At 42.1% G+C, this 18,118-nt stretch overlaps 1 protein-coding gene across 1 annotated transcript in view; it reads left to right on the forward strand.

The window, feature by feature from the left end:
* Positions 1–6,902: 6,902 nt before the first annotated feature.
* PCLO (piccolo presynaptic cytomatrix protein) overlaps positions 6,903–18,118 on the forward strand; it is a gene marked incomplete at both ends in the record, with an annotated part of 368,722 nt that continues 357,506 nt past the window's right edge. Inside the window, 2 exons of the mRNA XM_080625043.1 lie at positions 6,903–7,144; positions 13,724–14,951. Of these exons, the coding sequence (XP_080481169.1) occupies positions 6,903–7,144; positions 13,724–14,951 (1,470 nt within the window). The remainder of the gene's footprint in view (positions 7,145–13,723; positions 14,952–18,118) is intronic.

Consider the following 18,118-nt stretch of genomic DNA (forward strand, 5'->3'; position numbering starts at 1 on the left):
ACGCCAGTTGGTAACTCATGCCAGAAAATCAAGTTAATGTGTATTTGACAGAGTCTACAATGCATCACTCAGTACATGGCAAGCAACAGGCGGTACCAACTGAAACTGTGTACTCTGCATCCCTCTTTATCATTCTACATGTGAGTTCCTAAAGAAGGACTCAGGTGCTTAACTTTAATCTCTGATCCTTCGAAATGGGGCCCTTGGCCAATATTTAGTTGTATATGATGCTTACAGTAAGACAGGTTTCATCTTGAGAATCTTATTTTAAGTAAGATCCATGTAACACAAGTGAATTATTTTTGATAGTACTAATGAATCTTAACATCCTTCTCCCTCCCCTCAACTCCATAGATTAACAAATTGAGAGGGAGAAAAAAAGAAGATTTAAAGTATTTAAAGTGAAAGCCTGTGCTCTGTGGCACAGTCAGGACCTGAACATATAATCCAAATGCATGCTTCACTAAGGAGATTTTTCTGTTTAGGATATGAAGTTTTCAGTTTAAATGCTTATTGTGTTATGGACATGAAAAAAAATGCTAGGGGAATTAAAACTTTCAACAGTTACCTTACCAATAACAATCCTAGGAGAAAGATGTTGAGAATCTCACTGTTACGCTTACTGATGCAAACCCAATTAAATAAATTGAACAGTTACTTTATTCTAATGTGATATATCATAATTTGATGCTAGCAATGGTTCAAACCTTTCTCCTGGTTCCTCCTAATTGACTACTTTTGCTCTTGAATTGTAAGCACCCCAGCTATGACTGCTTCACCATACAAGCAAATAAGAATTGAGCTCTTTGTGATGATGTCTGTACCACTATAAGTTGTGCTCAACTACTGCAGGTGGCTAAACTCAAATTAGAGAAAGTAACTGGAGAACAACAGGACAAAACTACATACTAATGTTGTTGCAGGTGGTTTAGGATACAGGCTTTGAGATTAAAGGCTTTTTTGTCCCATTCTTCAGTTTAATATGCAAATCACTCTTTGTTTATTAGAAGCACTGATTGCAAATAAACAGATTTTTAACATTGTGACTAATCTATACTGTGGGAGTCCACACTGTGAGCATATCAGCATTGCTGTGCTGTAGGTAGCTGGCAGACCTTGTTTTGTTTAAGCAAGCAAATCCGTTTGTGAGATTGCTAGGATAATGTAGACAGGTGTCTATACACTGTCTATGAAGTGAAATCTGGATACTGCAAATAATTCTGCTCAGGGTATTTTCTCTTACCTGGGAGGTAAGATTTTTTTTGTTTTATGTTGTTTTTTCCTTAAGTAGGTATTTTTGTGGGATCTTTGGAATAGGGGTAACTCACTATTTTGATGGCTTCTCAACTGGCATGTGCAGTGGTGGAACAGAAAATTCTGTATAGACAGAGAAGTAATATGTATTTGAACAGGAGAGTGATACACAGTGCTTTGCAAAGTACCTTGGTGTCATCCTTTACTGGTTGTTTTGGTGATTAGTAAATCTGAGACTGGAGATTCATTATGATCTTGGACAATATCAGTTGTGCAGTCTTCAGCCCAGGATTGGTTGGTATGTAGATAAGAGTTTTGATACAAAATTAGTACTTGTGAGAGAAGAAGCCTCGCTCTCCTGTGCTCTTGCTTTAGAGCATACATCCATTTAGAGCAGACAGTGTATGCATTTGCTTCCACTCCTTAATAGGTGTTTTATATAACCTGCATCAGTGAGCTGCCCGGTACATTCGTGTACTAGTGGCATTACAGAGAGTGCAGATACAAACGTCTTATTTACAGCATCAGGTGCTTCTGGCTTACGTGCTTATACAGACAAAACTTATGTCATATTTGAAATTATTAGGTGTTACATAACAACTTTCAAAAAACCAGGTTAATAATCTTTTATTTCATCCTTTAAAACTTCAACGTGTTTTGAGATGGTGAATAGGAGAGGACAGCAAGTATAGTTTTGCAGCTGACTGCACTATGAAATTAAGTGTTTTCCTTTATTTTTATATATTTAAATATATTTATCAAATGTCTTGTTTTAACTGTCTGGACATTAAGAGGCATTACTCATTCTCTACAGCAGATGGATTGGACTGTTAGATATATCTTAGGCATGTCTGTTAAACTCAAAGTACCATCCACAGTCTCTTTTATCTCTGAAATGGGGTAGGTAAATGTGATAGGGGCACTGTAATTTTTAGGTAGGTATTCTTACAAATTAGATATTAAATCATTAATGTGTAAATTGTTATAAATATGTTTATGCAAATTATATCTCATTTTTTAACTTTACCTTCCTTTGTGGATCAATCACAACCTCTCTTAATCACTCATGATTAACACACCTTCTTACTCCTTCACTTTTATCTGGGAATAATGCCAGGCATATTACTAAGATATAGGAGTTTTCCTTCCCTGCCCATTTTGCCAGCTCATGCCAAGGTGTTACTGACCTCTTATTCCTTTCTCCTGGTGATCTTAGCACAAATTCTCCAAATTCTTTGCACTAAATGGCTTTTTCTGCCCTTTAAAATGTAAAGAATACATCTACACTAAGTAGCCTACTGATGAGAAGATTGGATGTCTTCAGTGTTGTTAATCAGTAAATTAACTTCAAGCACTCATTTTAGTGTTGAAGATACACACTGAACTGATATTAACTTGCCTCAGATCAGATTCAGCACTGGCAAAAGATGAGCCAGTGTCCTTGTGCTGCTTCTGCATACTCAGCTTTAACTTGGACTGGCTTCTCTGGGGATCTGACACATTTAGTTTGCATACCAAGCTGGTCCATCCCTGATGAAAGTACTGTGTTACTGATACAGTGCAGTCCTGAACATGAATGAAGTTACTTCATGTATATAGTTCCTCTGTTTTGCAGGGGTAATAATACCATGCATGGACTTCATGTTGTGAAATATATAAGTTTCTGTGGATTGAACTGATCTATTTTGGATACAAACAAATACAATGAAAATTCTTCAAAAACTGGAAGCAAGCCCTCAAAGGGTAGCTGAATTTACCTCCGTTCATGACTATCCTTTTTATATTACCTAGTGTCTAAGGGAAGACAACTTGCCTCTATATATCTGCCTCTAAATTTTAACAGTTCTAATTTGCATACACATTTTAAAAGACTGTTGTATCTCTGAAGGGTTTTAATAATATTTTTCAGTGCTAGAGGTGAAGAAAATAAATTCTTTTTTAATAAAGGTATTTTGCCTGACATCACTAAGCTGTTTCTGGCAAGTTAGGCATCATGACTTCTGAGAAAAAGGCTGATTCATTTGATAACTCTTCTTTCCTTGCTTCCACAGAATGTTTTGCCTCATTAGTTTGTTTCATCAGTAACACCAGGATGAGAGCATTCGTGTCACTTGTGGACACACTGTGAAGCATATAGGGAGAAAGATGTTGAAATGATGGGATGTAGGGAAATAGGCCTGCAGTGGGACTTCTGGGGCAGATAGCTATTGATTTCATGCTGTTTCATAAGAAAAAGTAAACGTCACAGAACTGTGAAAAGAGCCAGTTTCCACAAAAAAAACCCTAAAATATTTGAAATCATAATAATTTAAGGTGACATCCTTGGCTCCAGTAAAGCCAACAGTGAACTTTCTGCTGAAAGTAATTTTTCATCTTGTGCCTCCATTTGTGCTCAGCTTACTTCCTTAGGCATTATATATCTCTTCCCTCCTGTCTTCTATCTCAGCACATGTTAACAGTGAAACAGTATCGGTGCATATAGTTTTGATCAGTAAGCACTAGCAGAATTTTCATCTCCCCAGTTTTAATTGTTCTATTTAGTGAATTAAATGTGTTTTGATCTCACTTGTTTTATTTGCATCTATATCTCATCATAAAAACATATGCCACCTGTTCTTAAACATAAGATGACTTCTAGGTCTGACTAGAGTCAAAAGCTCTAGTTACTTTTTAGTGTTTGAATAAAGAAATATAAGGGTGTTGTTTGTTTAGAAAAATTGCATATGGGAACTTAATAAATTTCCAGGCTACCCAACTAAAGGACAGGAAAACCACCCTCCACATAATATTTAGGTAGACATGTATATTTAAGTGCATGGCGGGGGGGTGGAACTAGATGATCTTAAAGTCCTTTCCAACCCTAATTATGCTATGATTCCATGATTCTATATGAATGCTTACATCAGTATGTATCAAAAAACTAAATGCTTTCACTGATTAAATTCCTCTTTCCCCACCTTTGCTGTTGCCTGTGTCTATGCAGCAGCACTTTTCACAGCTATTCACACTTACGTACATGACGTTCACTTGTGCTAAATGAATAGTGATGTGTATTTGCCCCCCTTAAAAGACCTTAACTGAAATTTGTATCTTTCCTTCACATGCCAAGTGAATCCACCTTTATCCAGGTGTGACTGTGTTGTGTGTCACCTCTTCCACAGGCCGCTCTGATGTCTTTACCTAGAACACTCTCTGAGTAGGTATCTACTTACACTCATGTCACACAAATCCATTTAGAGGATTTTCCCTTTGTGCTTTATCACGTTCTCTGCTGAGCTGCTCTTTTGATGTGTAACTTAAAGTCACTTGAGAGACAAATAGGAAGCACCCAACTGCTACTAGTTCCATCATTTACTGTGAACCAGTACTGGAGAAAAATGGTCTCTGATTGTTACAGTAGGAGTGTACTATAAATATTTGGACAGCATCCTTATGTAGGTCGTTTGGAGGGTGGATCTGCATACAGCTGTGTCTGTAGGAAAATGGTACTACAGAAGGAGACAAGAGCTCCAAGTGCTGTCACATCCCTGTAGCTAAAACAACTGATAGTTGTGAAGATGTAGTTGTTTAACAAACATGTTGGAATATTCAAAATACAGCTGCAGTTTAATAAGATCTCTGGGAAGGATTTGGGAAAAAATTGGCCCTCGATCAATGAAGCAGGAAAACTGGTGGAAAGGAGCATACAAAGGCCAAGGTTCTTAGTGGCTCTTTCCATGGCTTTTATGGGTAAGGTTTGTCCTCGAGTCTCCCAGGTCCCTGAGCTGAGCATCAGAGTATGTGAGAGTGAAGCATGACCTGTAGTAGAGTAAGACTTAGAAAGCACTTAAGCACAGCTGGATATGCAGAAGCTTATGGCACTACACAGGGTGGATTAAAGGGTGTTGATGGAGCTGGTGGATGCTATTGCAAAGTCACTCTACCATCTTGAAAAGGTCATTGGGAAATCTCCCTAATGACCAGAAAAAGGCAAGTACCACACTTGTCTTTAAGAAGGGGGATCCATAAGAGAACTTCAAGGCAGTTTGGCTACTGTGACTAGTACCTTTCCTGGGAGTGTTGTAGAGCAAATCCTCCTGGAAGCCATGTTCAAGTAGATGAAGGACAGGAGGGTTATTGGAAACAGATGGCATGTGTTTGCCCCAGGCGAATCATGCTCCACCAGGATTTCAGTGCAATCAACTATAATATAGTCAAATTAGTGAGACCTATACAGTGAGCAAAAAATAGACTGAACTATCAGGCTTAAATGGCTTGTGGTTTGTTACTTCAAGTCCAACTAGTGGTATGTTGCTAGCTGTACCTTTCTAATGATGTTCTATGTCCCTGTTAATGATGTGGGCAAAGGCATTGAGTAAACCCTCAGCAGGCCTGTAATTACAACATCTCAGAGAATGGTAGATACACCAAAAGGCAGGCCTGCTGCTTGCAGGCACCTTAGGAATTTGAAGAAAGGCAAGTGCAGAGGCCTCTGTCTGGAAAGGAATAACTCCATACACCAGGACAGGCTGGCCCAAAAGCAGCATTGCAGAAAAAGTCCTGTTGGATGGAAAGGTGAATGCATTTAAGCAGAATGCCTTTGTGATGAGGAATGCGAATGGCAGACTGGGCTGTACTACCTCAACTGCAGCCAGTGGGTTAAAGGTGATTCCTCTCAATGTATTAATTCATTGCCAGGCTGTTTTAGGAGTGCTGCATCCCGCCTGGGGCTCGCCAGTCCTAGAACAGCACTGACACACTGGAGCAAGTCATCATGAGAAGGGATGAGAAGGTGGCATGGAGTCCTCATAGCAGCTTTCCAGTATTTGAAAGGGGCCTACAAGGATGCCAGAGAGGGACTCTTCAGGGACTGTAGCAATAGGACAGGGGGTAGTGGGTTTAAACTTAAACCAGGTGAAGTTCAGGTTAGATATAAGGAAGAAGTTCTTTATTGTGAGGGTGGTGAGGCACTGCACAGGTGACCCAAAGAAGTGGTAAATGCTCCATCCCTGGCAGCCCATGTTGGCCAGAGCCTTGGGCATCATGGTCTAGTGTGAAGTGTCCCTGTCCATGGCAGGTGGGCTGGAACTAGATGACCTTACGGTCATTTCCAACCCAAACCATTCTGTGACTCTATGAGGGTGGTCAAAAACTGAGACAGGGGTCCAGAGTGAGAAATCTTCATCCACAGAAACATTCACGACTTGGCTGCACCCAGCCCTGAGCACCTTGACCTAGCTGGCTCCACTCTCACGGGGTTGCTTGGGTGGGTATCCTCCAGATGCGCCCTGCTCAGTACGTGCTGCATAGTGTGAGCCCACCGAGACCACCGCTCTTCCGCGGACGCGGGTTGTGCGCGGTGCCTTTAATTGCCGGGGCTGGGGGCCGCGGGGGAGTCCCTCTCTCCGCCAGCCCCGAGCATGCGCTGCGCGGGGTGGCGGAGCGCGGCGCGGCGGGCGGTTGGCGGCGGCGCCGCCGCTTGTGCCCGGCAGCAGCCAGTGAGACCGGTCCCGGCCCTGCCGCTGCCGTCGTGCGGCGCCGTGGTGGTGTTGGCGGTGGCCACGGAGCACTGAGCGCCCGCCGAGGAGCGGGGCTGAGCTCCGAGAGCGGCGCTTCCCGCCCGGGCTGCACCCGAAGGGAGAGGCGGCGAGCGGGGAGCTGCGGCGGCCATGGGCAATGAGGCGAGCCTGGAAGGAGGCGAAGGGCTGGGCTCCTTCCCCGAAGGGGCGGCGGCAGCCGGGGATGGCGGCGGCCCCACGGCGCCTTTGGAGAGCCTGGTACCGGCCGGAGTGGAGGCGGACCTGAGCCAGCTGAGCGAGGAGGAAAGGAGGCAGATCGCCGCTGTCATGTCAAGGGCGCAGGGGCTGCCCAGAGGGAACCTCGCCGCCGCGGAGCCGCCTCCCATGCAAAGGCACGCACGGAAATTCTCCCTTCTCCCACTCCTCCCTCTCTCCCTCCCTCCTTCTCCGTCCTTTCGCGGTGGGGCGGGGGGCGAGACGCGGCACGATCAGGGCCCGCTGCACCGGCAGCGGGCGTTGCGTTCCACTGGCTGCGGGAGGGAAGGGGGCGGCTGCGCGAGTGCGGACACTGGGACGGAGCCCGCGCTCTCCAGCTTTTCCCACTCCGGTGGTTTCTAATAATACCAGCGGCCCTCGGTTCCAGCGGGCTGTACCCTTTCCCTTTCCCTCCCTTCACACCGATCCGGAACACGGGTAGCTTCTGTGTCTAGGGAGGGGAGAGATTTGCAGACATCATATCGGTTTACTGTGTGTGTGTGCCTGTGGAGTGCCCTGCAGCTCAGGTAGTAGTCAGGGAAGCTCTCCCCGGGGCTGGTGGGTTCTGTAAGCTTGTCTTCCTGGAGAGATCTTCTTGCTGAATCTTTGACAGCTTTTGAGCATAATGTATTTGCTAGCCGTTACTCTGCCAGTTCTTAACCTCTACAACTGTCATTTGGTTTCATTAAATAGGCATGGATTGAGTAGCTCTGTTTCAGTCTTTTTCCCCCCAGTATTTTTCTTCTTGATTTTTTCTTTTTTTACCTTTTTTGTTGAAAGGGGAAAGAGGCGAAATATTAAATTGATTCCTACGAGATTCAGTATTCTCGATAGTGATGGCCTTAGCTCGTTGTGCATCTGCGATGGCTAGGGTTATTCCCTTCCCCTTTCTTTACTTGCCTCTTGGCGGATACGCTGCCCGGCGTGCAACAAGCCCGTTCCTCGGCCCGGCCCGGCCCGGGTCGGGGTTTCCGCGGTGCCACCGCCCGCCCTGCCCCCCCCCCCCGGCCCTGTCCTCTGTGCTGAATCGGCCGCTCTTCTTCTGTCCATGGTGCTGGAGCGGGTGATCCCCAGCCGTTCCCCGCTTCCATCTCCGGGGCTATGTGAGTTGCTTGTCTAGGAGAATGTCGAAAGGAGCCTCCTCGGCCTACCGTTCAACACTGTTCTTGTGTATGGACCTCACCCAAGATGAATGCATGCTGACTTTATATAATACCGGGTTTTTATAAGTGAGTTATAGAAGAGAAGCAAGGAGGGTGGGACCAAATTCATCAATGGGCAAACTACTGAAGCCATTGGGATTATACCTGAGATGATGGTCTCCATTTTTTAAAACTGGGATTCAAGTCTTCCTATTTTATGTCTTGCATAATTATTAAACAGGTATTAATACTGTATGTGTAATATAATTTTCCTTTCAGTTGAGGGCTCTACCTAGCTTCTATAGATGTTAATGGAAAGAAAAAAATAAATCTTGCTGCTTAATTCTGTGAAACTAAACTCAAAATTCCCTTTTGTATGACAGTCAGTGGGCAAAGACTTTGAAAGTTTATTGTTTCATGCTAATATTCCAGAAAAATATGAGATAGATAGATGTCCTGGGAAGATGTTAGAATAGGCTAAACTCATTGCAATGTGAATCTTTCTGCATTTATATAGGTCTGCTTTCCTACAAACACACTTAGGATATGAGAAACTACTTTGATCTTGTTAGTGTGCCATACTTAACACTCTCCATTTAAAGTAAAGGCAGTCTATATTTGTCAATTACAGCCTTTTAACTTTTAGCCAAAGTTGACATTTTAGCATTCAGTGCAGTAACCAGGAAACTAGTTTCTTTTGCAGGGTTGTAGCATCATAACATCTCTGTGCCTGTCACTGTAATGAGGTTACTACTTGTCTCTGCTCTTCTGTTGTGGCTTTACTTGTTCCTCCTTCGTGCCTCTCTCTGCTATTGAGATCTACCAAGAATGATGGGAATAATTAAGAACCTGATCCAAACCTTTTGACTAAGACTCTTCTGAGAACCAAGTATCAGCCACTTCCAGGCTTTAACTTAAATGAAGAACTAGCTTGCTGAGACTCAGGTTCTTTAGCTTCAGGTTGGTTTCTTTTTTCAGTTTTTGTGGCCAAAAAAAATCAGATGTGGAAAATATCTCTTAACTGATGCTCTACAACTGTTGCTTACAGCAGTGGGTTATGCTGGTCCAAATGTTAAATGACAGAAACAGTGACTGAAAGAGGAATTCTGGCTTCCAGTTTATATAGCCCTGTGTTATGACTGTGTTACTATTGCACTGTCTGTTAGGTATTTTTTAACTGGATTTTTTCCACTCTGATGTCCATTATAATATGAGCTATTATCCAGTCTTACCTGAGAGACTAATAGTTATCTCCTGTTCTCAATGCTTTCATTGCCCAACTAAGTAACCCAAGTCTTAAAATGGACAAATTCCTTACGACTGGTGATATCCTGATGTAAGTTTTTGCAACTACAGAGTTTTTAATAGTAAGTAATATATGTACCAGGAAACGTACTTGCATGTTTACCACCATGAAATGCATGCTGTAGTTTCTAGGACTTCTATAGGCTTTGAGCTTTTAAGTCTTAAAAAATGCAATAACTAAGTAGATGCAATTAATATTTATTATGAATTTTAATATAAGCATTTAGATCTGGAACACCTAAAGTGAATTGCCTAAATCAAATATGCATTTTAGTGTGGGTTTTTTTTTTTTTTTTTTTTTTTTTTTTTTCCTTTGAGCACTTTACTCTCTACGTCCTGGTCACCGTTTGGGATGCTTAGCACTTGTGGAAATCTTTCTGTCCTGTTTCAGTTACTTGTTTTCAGAAAACCCGTGGTTAGGAAGTTTAGCTGAAACATACACAGTCAATTTGTAAGCAAGTTCCAGTTGTTGTAGCTTCATTGAATGACTCTGTAACTGTGTCAATGTCCACTTGCTGAGGAATTGTTCCACATCATCTGAAAGGATTAGATGACCAAACTGTATATATGAACCATCTAATGCAGCTGGTTGGTTTTGTTTGGTTTTTTTCAGTTCGTTAAGTTGGTCACAATAGACATTAACGAAAAAAATTTCTACATTTTGAGAGGAAATGCTCAGAAGTCTTCCTGAGTGTCACACTTCTAAAGTATGATTATGGTGTTTTTTTCCAGAAGCAATATGAATTTTTGTTAATGCTATCACTCTATTGACTTAAAAAGAAATGAATTACCCACTAGGGGTATGCGTAAGTTTATACCCACTTTGTCTGTAGATAAGAAAAGATCTAACTGTCCTAGAGTCACATAGTATTCATTGCACTTCTCTTTAATACTGTCCTGATGAATGGGAAAAAGACATGCCTTTTTAAATAGGTTTTTATAGCTATGGCATTCAAGCACTAGTCTTTTTGTGAAATCTCCCCTTGACTCCAAAGTAAGCTTTGATTTGGCTCTAATATTCATGTAAATGAATAAAGATGAGTACTGTGATTCAAGGCCTAAGTGAGAAGCAACATAGCAGCATGAAGTAAAGTATTAGCAGGGGGAGGACTAAATGATTGAGCTTGTTGGGTCTGAAGACTTAAGGACAATGTTGTTTTGGGTATTGGGTTGTTTTTTTTTTTAATGATTCAAAAGTTTTAAAAATAAGAGAATTATTGTAAAAAAAAAAAAGATTTTTCTTTTTAATTGAGGATTTCTGATTGTCCAGATTAATTAAAATTGTTCAGTGTTAGTCTGTAGCTGGGTGCAAAATAGTTCTAGAAAAGAAAGCTTCAACTTCCAGCTGCCTAAAACTAAATAGAGAAAGTCCTGGCTTTTGACAGAGGTAATATTTTTCAAGAAGCTTCTTATTTCAAGGCCTTTTCTTCTACTAGTTAACCATGCTCTATATCCATTGCTTAGAAACATTGTTATATATAAAGGCAAGACAGTACACAAGCGACCTTCCAGAATCATCTGGGTTTATTTCTTAGATTCATGGGGTTTAACCTCATTCCAAGTCCTGAGATCTGATCAGGTGGAAGTTTAAGGAGCACATTATTTTGATGAAAATGAAAGCTGGAGGAGAACTATATTCCAGTAGGGATTGACATTATATCCATACTTATTTGTGTTAATGTCCAAGTTCAGTTTCTAAAACTAGGTTTAGTTCTGGAGGTTTTTGTTTGTTTGCCTTTTTTGCTTTTTTGTACCTTCATACTTTAAGGTTTGGGCATGATACCCAGTTTCCTGAACTGAGTTTCAGTAGTACCATTGATCCTTTTCTTTTTTTCCCTTGTCACTCAGCATTGTTGAGTGAAGCTTTCTAACATTTTGAACATCTGTAAACATGAATGCTGGAAGTGTACCAGACTGCCACTAATAGAATGGTTGAAATGATTTCACTTAGCATGCCGTACCTCTTGAGATAAACTTGGGAGTGCTTATCTAAATAACGTGAAACAGAACTGCAGGTAGACCTACCTAGTCACTAACAAGAGTGTAAACCTGTTCTTTTTAACAAGTAAAAATGCTGAATATTTGAAGGAATTTGATTGTCATTGGGCTTTTCTGTATTATCTTCGTTATGAATAATGAGTTAATCAATGTTCACTGATGCCAGTGGAAACACACCTACTCACACTGGGTTGCACAATAAGGTGCCAGTGTTACAGCCAATAATTTTACAAGAATGGGCAAGGATAACTGGAGTTATGGAAGGCTGGAAATAGTTTGGCCTCAGCAAGTTTGCCGATGACACCAAGCTGTGTGGTTCGGTTGATACGCGGGGGTAAAGGATTCCATCCAGAGGGACCTCGACACACTTGTGATGTGGGCTGATGCCAACCTTATGAAGTTGAACCATGCCAAGTGCAAGGTCCTACACCTGGGTCGGAGCAATCGCAGGCACAGCTACAGGTCGGGCAGAGAAGAGATTCAGAGCATCCCTGCAGAGAAGGACTTGGGGGTGTTGGTTGACGAGAAAATGAACATGAGCCGGCTTCAGTGTGCGCTCGCAGCCCAGAAAGCCAACCATATCCTGGGCTGCATCAAAAGGAGAGTGACCAGCAGGTCGAAGGAGATGATCCTGCCCCTCTACTCTGCTCTCATGAGACCTCACTTGGAGTATTGTGTGCAGTTCTGGTGTCCTCAACATAAGAAAGACATGGAACTGTTGGAACAAGTCCAGAGGAGGGCCACAAGGTTGGTCAGGGGACTGGAGCACCTCCCGTATGGAGACGGGCTGAGAAAGTTGGGGCTGTTCAGCCTGGAGAAGAGAAGGCTGCGTGGAGACCTCATAGCAGCCTTCCAGTATCTGAAGGGGAGCTATAGGGATGCTGGGGAGGGACTATAGTGACAGGACAAGGGGTAATGGGTTCAAACTTAAACAGAGGAAGTTTAGATTGGATATAAGGAAGAAGTTCTTTGCTGTAAGGGTGGTGAGGCACTGGAATGGGTTGCCCAGAGAGGCTGTGAATGCTCCATCCCTGGCATTGTTCAAGGCCAGGTTGGACAGAGCCTTGGGTGGCATTGAGTGGTGTGAGGTGTCCCTGCTCATGGCAGGGGGTTGGAATTTGATGATCTTAAGGTCCTTTCCAACCCTAACTATTCTGTGATTCTATGATTTTGCTCATGAATGTCCAAAAAGCACTGTCATGTCTGAAAAAACAAGATCAGTTTACTGGATCTCTCAAAGTGAAAGCTGACAATTTTATATTTGCAACACTGTAGTTGCACTGAAGAGAACATCGTATCTTCCAGCAAAAGCACAGTGGTAGCACTGAATAGAATATTTTACTACAATGCAATAGTGTTGAATACAATATTATTTCCTTCAGCTGCAGCCAAGTACAGTAACAAGTAGAATATTATGCCACATCTGAAGGCATGATCTTGATTGTGGTTCCTAAATTCTTAGTTTTGTTTTCTTCTATATGAAAATGCAACAAAATGTTATTGTTGGAATATTTAGAAAAACCCCTGTGTAATGGGAGATTTTATTGCTGGGCAATGTGAATTGTTGGGATGATGCTGAGAGAAAGCTCTATAGTAGTTCTATTTAAAAAGAAAAAAATCTTTACTGCTAATTCTGTGAACTGGCATCTGGGTTTTCTGACTGAAAATTCTTATTTGTGAGTGGATGTGTTGAAAAGAAATGTGTTTAAAAAGAAGTATATACTCCTTAACATACCTGTATTTTAGGAGTTTAAATCTTTGCTGCATATTGAATTGTAAATATATACAAATTTTGTACAAGTAGCCAAAACAGAAGTACGTAAACATTTTGTATTGTGTAGTGTTTTTCTTGTATGGCTGTGCTTTGGTCTGCTAATTTTCTGATACCTCTGTTTCTTTCAATCTTCTTTATGTTTGCATCCCAAGGGGTAGAGCGGAGAGTTAGTCGTTTGGATTTAGGTGAAACAAGCAGTTGTAGCTTTGTGTTCTTTGTATTTCTGAAAAGAAAATTAGTTGTTTTATCAGATTATTTCCTAATAATAAATCAGCCTACGCCTGAGTACTGGTATAAGGCTTTAAAGAGCAATAATTTTCATTTAAATACTTTTTACATGCACCTTATGTTATAAGCCTTGCTCTTGCAAACACCCAGGAGGCTTCACAGTGTGACCAGAGCGCTTCCAGGGTCACAAATGCATCTTATTTTATCTCATTTTTCTAGTACTATTGTACTGTGCATTGTTTTAATTTGATTTCATTTTCTGTCTGCAGACATCCTGAGCTTGATACAAGACCCAGGCAACTAGGTAAGCCTCCAGATCCAGGACCACCAAGTTTAAGTAAAAGCAGAACAGTGGATGTGCTGAAGACAGAACAATGGGCACCTGGACGGAGCCCTTCTTCTATTAGCCTAAGGGAGTCAAAGTCCAGGACTGATTTTAAAGAAGATCAGAAGCCAAGTATGATGCCCAGTTTTCTTTCAGAAGCCAATCCACTGAGTGCAGTCACTTCAGTTGTGAACAAATTCAATCCTTTTGAATTGATATCAGATTCAGATGCTGCCCAAGAAGCCAGTAGGAAACAAAAAGTTACCCCAAAAGAGCAAGGGAAACCTGAGGAGCAGAGGGGTCTTGCAAAACATTCAGCTCAACAGCAGTCTCCAAAGCCAGCTGTTCAACAACAAGGACCTGCCAGACCTACTACCCAGCAAACTGATACTTCCAAACCAGTGCCTGGGGAACCAAAGCAAGTTCAGAGACCAGGCCCTGGTCACCCGGCAGACTCAAAAGTAGAACAAGTGAGACAATCACTCCAGCCACGAGGACCACAAAAATCTCAGCCCCAGCAGTCAGAACCATCGAAGCCCACTCAACAACAACTGTCTGCAAAAACTTCAGGCCCAACAAAACCATCACCACAGCAAACAGACAATGTTAGACCGTCATCCCAAGCACCACCTCCCACAAAACCATCATCACAGCAGGCAGGACCTGTAAAACAACCACCTCAGCAGCCGGCACGACAAGGGGGTCCTGTAAAGCCATCTTCACAGCAAGCAGGGCCTCCAAAGCAGCCTTCTCAACAACCTGGACCTGAAAAGCCATCTGTTCAGCAGACAGCACCTGCAAAACAACCATACCAGCCTGGACCTGGGAAGCCACCTCCGCAGCAAACAGGACTTGTAAAACAAGTGCCACCACAGGCAGGGCCAGCAAAACCATCTTCTCAGCCTGCAGGGGCCACAAAGCCCCTGGCACAACAGCCAGGACCTACAAAACCACCAAGCCAGCAACCAGGGCCTGAAAAGCCCTTGCAGCAAAAGCAAGCTGGTCCAACCCAACCTACTGAGTCCACCCCAAAGAAAACCTTCTGTCCTCTTTGCACAACTACTGAACTGCTGCTGCATGCTCCAGAAAAGGCCAATTACAACACGTGCACACAGTGTCATACTGTAGTCTGCAGCCTGTGTGGATTCAATCCCAATCCTCATATAACAGAGGTGAGTAGTTTTTAAACTGATGTTCGCTACCACAGCAAAGATTAGGTTTACCTTTGTTATGCTGAAACATCAGTTGTGTTACAGTCTTTATCGTCATGATCATTTAAGGCCTTAACAAGTTCAGTGAACAAAAATCATGCTATTTGGGAAAGCTGCTTATGGGGAAAAGAGTGTGAAATTATGAGGAAAAGGAGGTAATGGTTCTCTGCACAGTGTTTAGAAATGTGTTCTCATATAAAAAGAGGAGGAGCCCCAACGTGACTTGTTTGCCATTTTTCTTGATTTTAAGCACTCACTGGCTATGTTTATAATTTGGCCACAGTAGTCATGTGCTAATATGTCTATAAATAAATAAAATTTGCTGCTATAAGACGACTTTTCACAGCCCCAGTGTGCGTTTTGGAAAAGGATGCTGTGGTGTATTTGCTTTGTAACTATGTCAGTGTTCATTAGCTGAAAGGCTGAGTCATGTGTTTTGACTTGGTGATACTCAGGTTATTTCATTCTTGTGGGATGCTGTGAAACAGATCTCTGTGGACTATCTCTAACCTTGATCACCATTCCTACTGTAATTATATAATGTAGAAATGGCATAGGAAGTATTAAGACTTCAAATGAACTTCATTAACCTGGTGTTTGTGATAGCTTAATTTATGTGGGCTGATGCCAACCTTATGAAGTTTAACCATGACAAGTGCAAGGTCCTACTCCTGAGTTGGAGCAATCCCAGGCACAGCTACAGGTCAGGCAGAGAAGAGATTCAGAGCATCCCTGCAGAGGAGGACTTGGGGGTGTTGGTTGATGAGAAAATGAACATGAGCTGGCTTCAGTATGTGCTCGCAGCCCAGAAAGCCAACTGTATCCTGGGCTGCATGAAAAGGAGCGTGACCAGCAGGTCGAAGGAGGTGATCCTGCCCCTCTACTCTGCTCTCGTGAGACCTCACTTGGAGTATTGTGTGCAGTTCTGGTGTCCTCAACATAAAAAGGACATGGAACTGTTGGAACAAGTCCAGAGGAGGGCCGCGAGGATGATCAGGGGACTGAAGCACCTCCCGTATGAAGACAGGCTGAGAAAGTTGGGGCTGTTCAGCCTGGAGAAGAGAAGGCTGCGTGGAGACCTCATAGCAGCCTTCCAGTATCTGAAGGGGGCCTAGAAGGATGCTGGGGCTGGACTCTTCATTAGGGACTGTAGTGACAGGGCAAGGGGTAATGAGTTCAAACTTAAACGGGGGCCTAGAAGGATGCTGGGGATGGACTCTTCATTAGGGACTGTAGTGACAGGGCAAGGAGTTCAAACTTAAACGGGAAGTTTAGGTTGGATATAAAGAAGAAGTTCTTTACTGTTAGGGTGGTGAGGCACTGGAATGGGTTGCCCAGGGAAAGTTGTCAATGCTCCATCCCTGGCATTGTTCAAAGCCAGTTTGTACAGAGCCTTGTGTGGCATGGTTTAGTGTGATGTGTCCCTGCCCATGGCAGGGGGTTTGGAACTAGTTGACCTTAAGGTCCTTTCCAACCCTAACTATTCTGTGATTCTGTGATTCTATGATTCTATGTGCTTATACTTTACTTGCTCTGTGTGGGAATAAGACTTCATATGAATATCTAATCTCTTGTTCTTTGAGCAGCTTCTCATATGTCCTAATATGTTAATTTTAAATTTGCAGTGTAGTTTGAGTTTGTTTTCAGTACCAACACTTTTATCAATTTATAGAAATTCAAGCACAGCAGACTTGGCACTGAGGACTAAATAGTGATAAAATAGCCAGAAAGGGTATTTGAGAAGCTTATTTTTGTCTTGTTTTGGTATTTGTTTAGCTGATCAGAGATGCTGTTAGGAAGAAGTGCAGACTGCTACTATATTTTGAACATGACAAATAATATCCGTATGTTTAAAATTGAATCAAAGAATCACTGAGGCTGGAAGTGTCCTCTGGAGATCTGGTAGTCCAGCCTTCTGCTCAAAGCAAGGTTACTTAAAGCAGGTTGCTCATAGCCAATTTTGAGTATTTCCAAAGACAGAAACCTAACATGCATTGGTACCATAGTGATTTAAGAACACTGCTAGCAGTTAGGTTTCTTGCGAGTATGGATGCTTATTAGTGGGTATCTGGTAAAAAACCAGCACACTTTGTGCGCCCAGCGATTATATTATTTATTGATTTGTTGTTAAAATTGCAAATTTAAACCTGAAAGACTAATTGTAGTAAACGTTGGTAGCACATTGTGTCATGTAGGGGTGTACTCTCTTGTTTGAGTATAGGGAAATTAAGTGTGGAAATAGTTGGCATTAATGCTTGGACTTGAACAGCCGTGTGCAGCAATTTTAGAGCATTGCTGAAAGTCTATATTATCTGGGCCTACATGAGGAAAGGTCATAAGGCATCTCATTGTAGACAATTTTGGGTAAGAAAAGAGATATATTTATATATTTATGTATAACAGGCAAGATGGTGATGCATTGATTTTTAGAGTCAAAGAGGAACTTTGTAAGAAAACTTTGCCTTCAAGTTCTGACAGAATGTTTTTAGACCAAAATTTGTGATTGCTGAGTTGTTTATTTCCATAGTGTACTCTTGGAATCTCATGGAGCTCCAAGTTTATCCTCTTAAAAACTTCATATTTGCCATAGAAATGGTCAGCAACTTTAGTATGTTCACATGAAATGGATTTTAGGGGAGAGAGAGAGAGTTTATGTAAGAAGATCTCAAAGTATTTGGCAATTCTGTGAATAAATACGAGTTTTTGAAGGGGGTACTCTTCAAAAAGTGTGAAATTCAGGACTTTAAGACAATAAATACAGCTGCATTTAAGACTAACTGATTGCATACATATGTAAAAGCAGATTTGAATTTCATATTACACAGTGAAATAAACACAGGATATGCATTTATTTCACAATGAAATCATTTCAGTAAATGAAGGTATTGGACGGCTAATTTATTCAGCTATTAGTTCCAATCTCCTGACTCCCACTCAGACTTTTCTCATTTTCTCAGCTTTACACCACCAGCTGTCTTGCTGAAACTTCATTGTGGGTGTCCTGCTCCAGTCTGCAGTGAAGTGCGATGAAAATCACATCTGACTATTACTGAACAGTTGGAGCAAAGTAATAGAACCTGCTCTGGCACATGTGGAAATTTTGCTTATTTTGGCTACAAAGCTTCCCA

The sequence above is a fragment of the Psittacula echo genome (assembly GCF_963264785.1).
Source record: "Psittacula echo genome assembly, chromosome: 1".
Lineage (NCBI taxonomy): Eukaryota > Metazoa > Chordata > Aves > Psittaciformes > Psittacidae > Psittacula > Psittacula echo.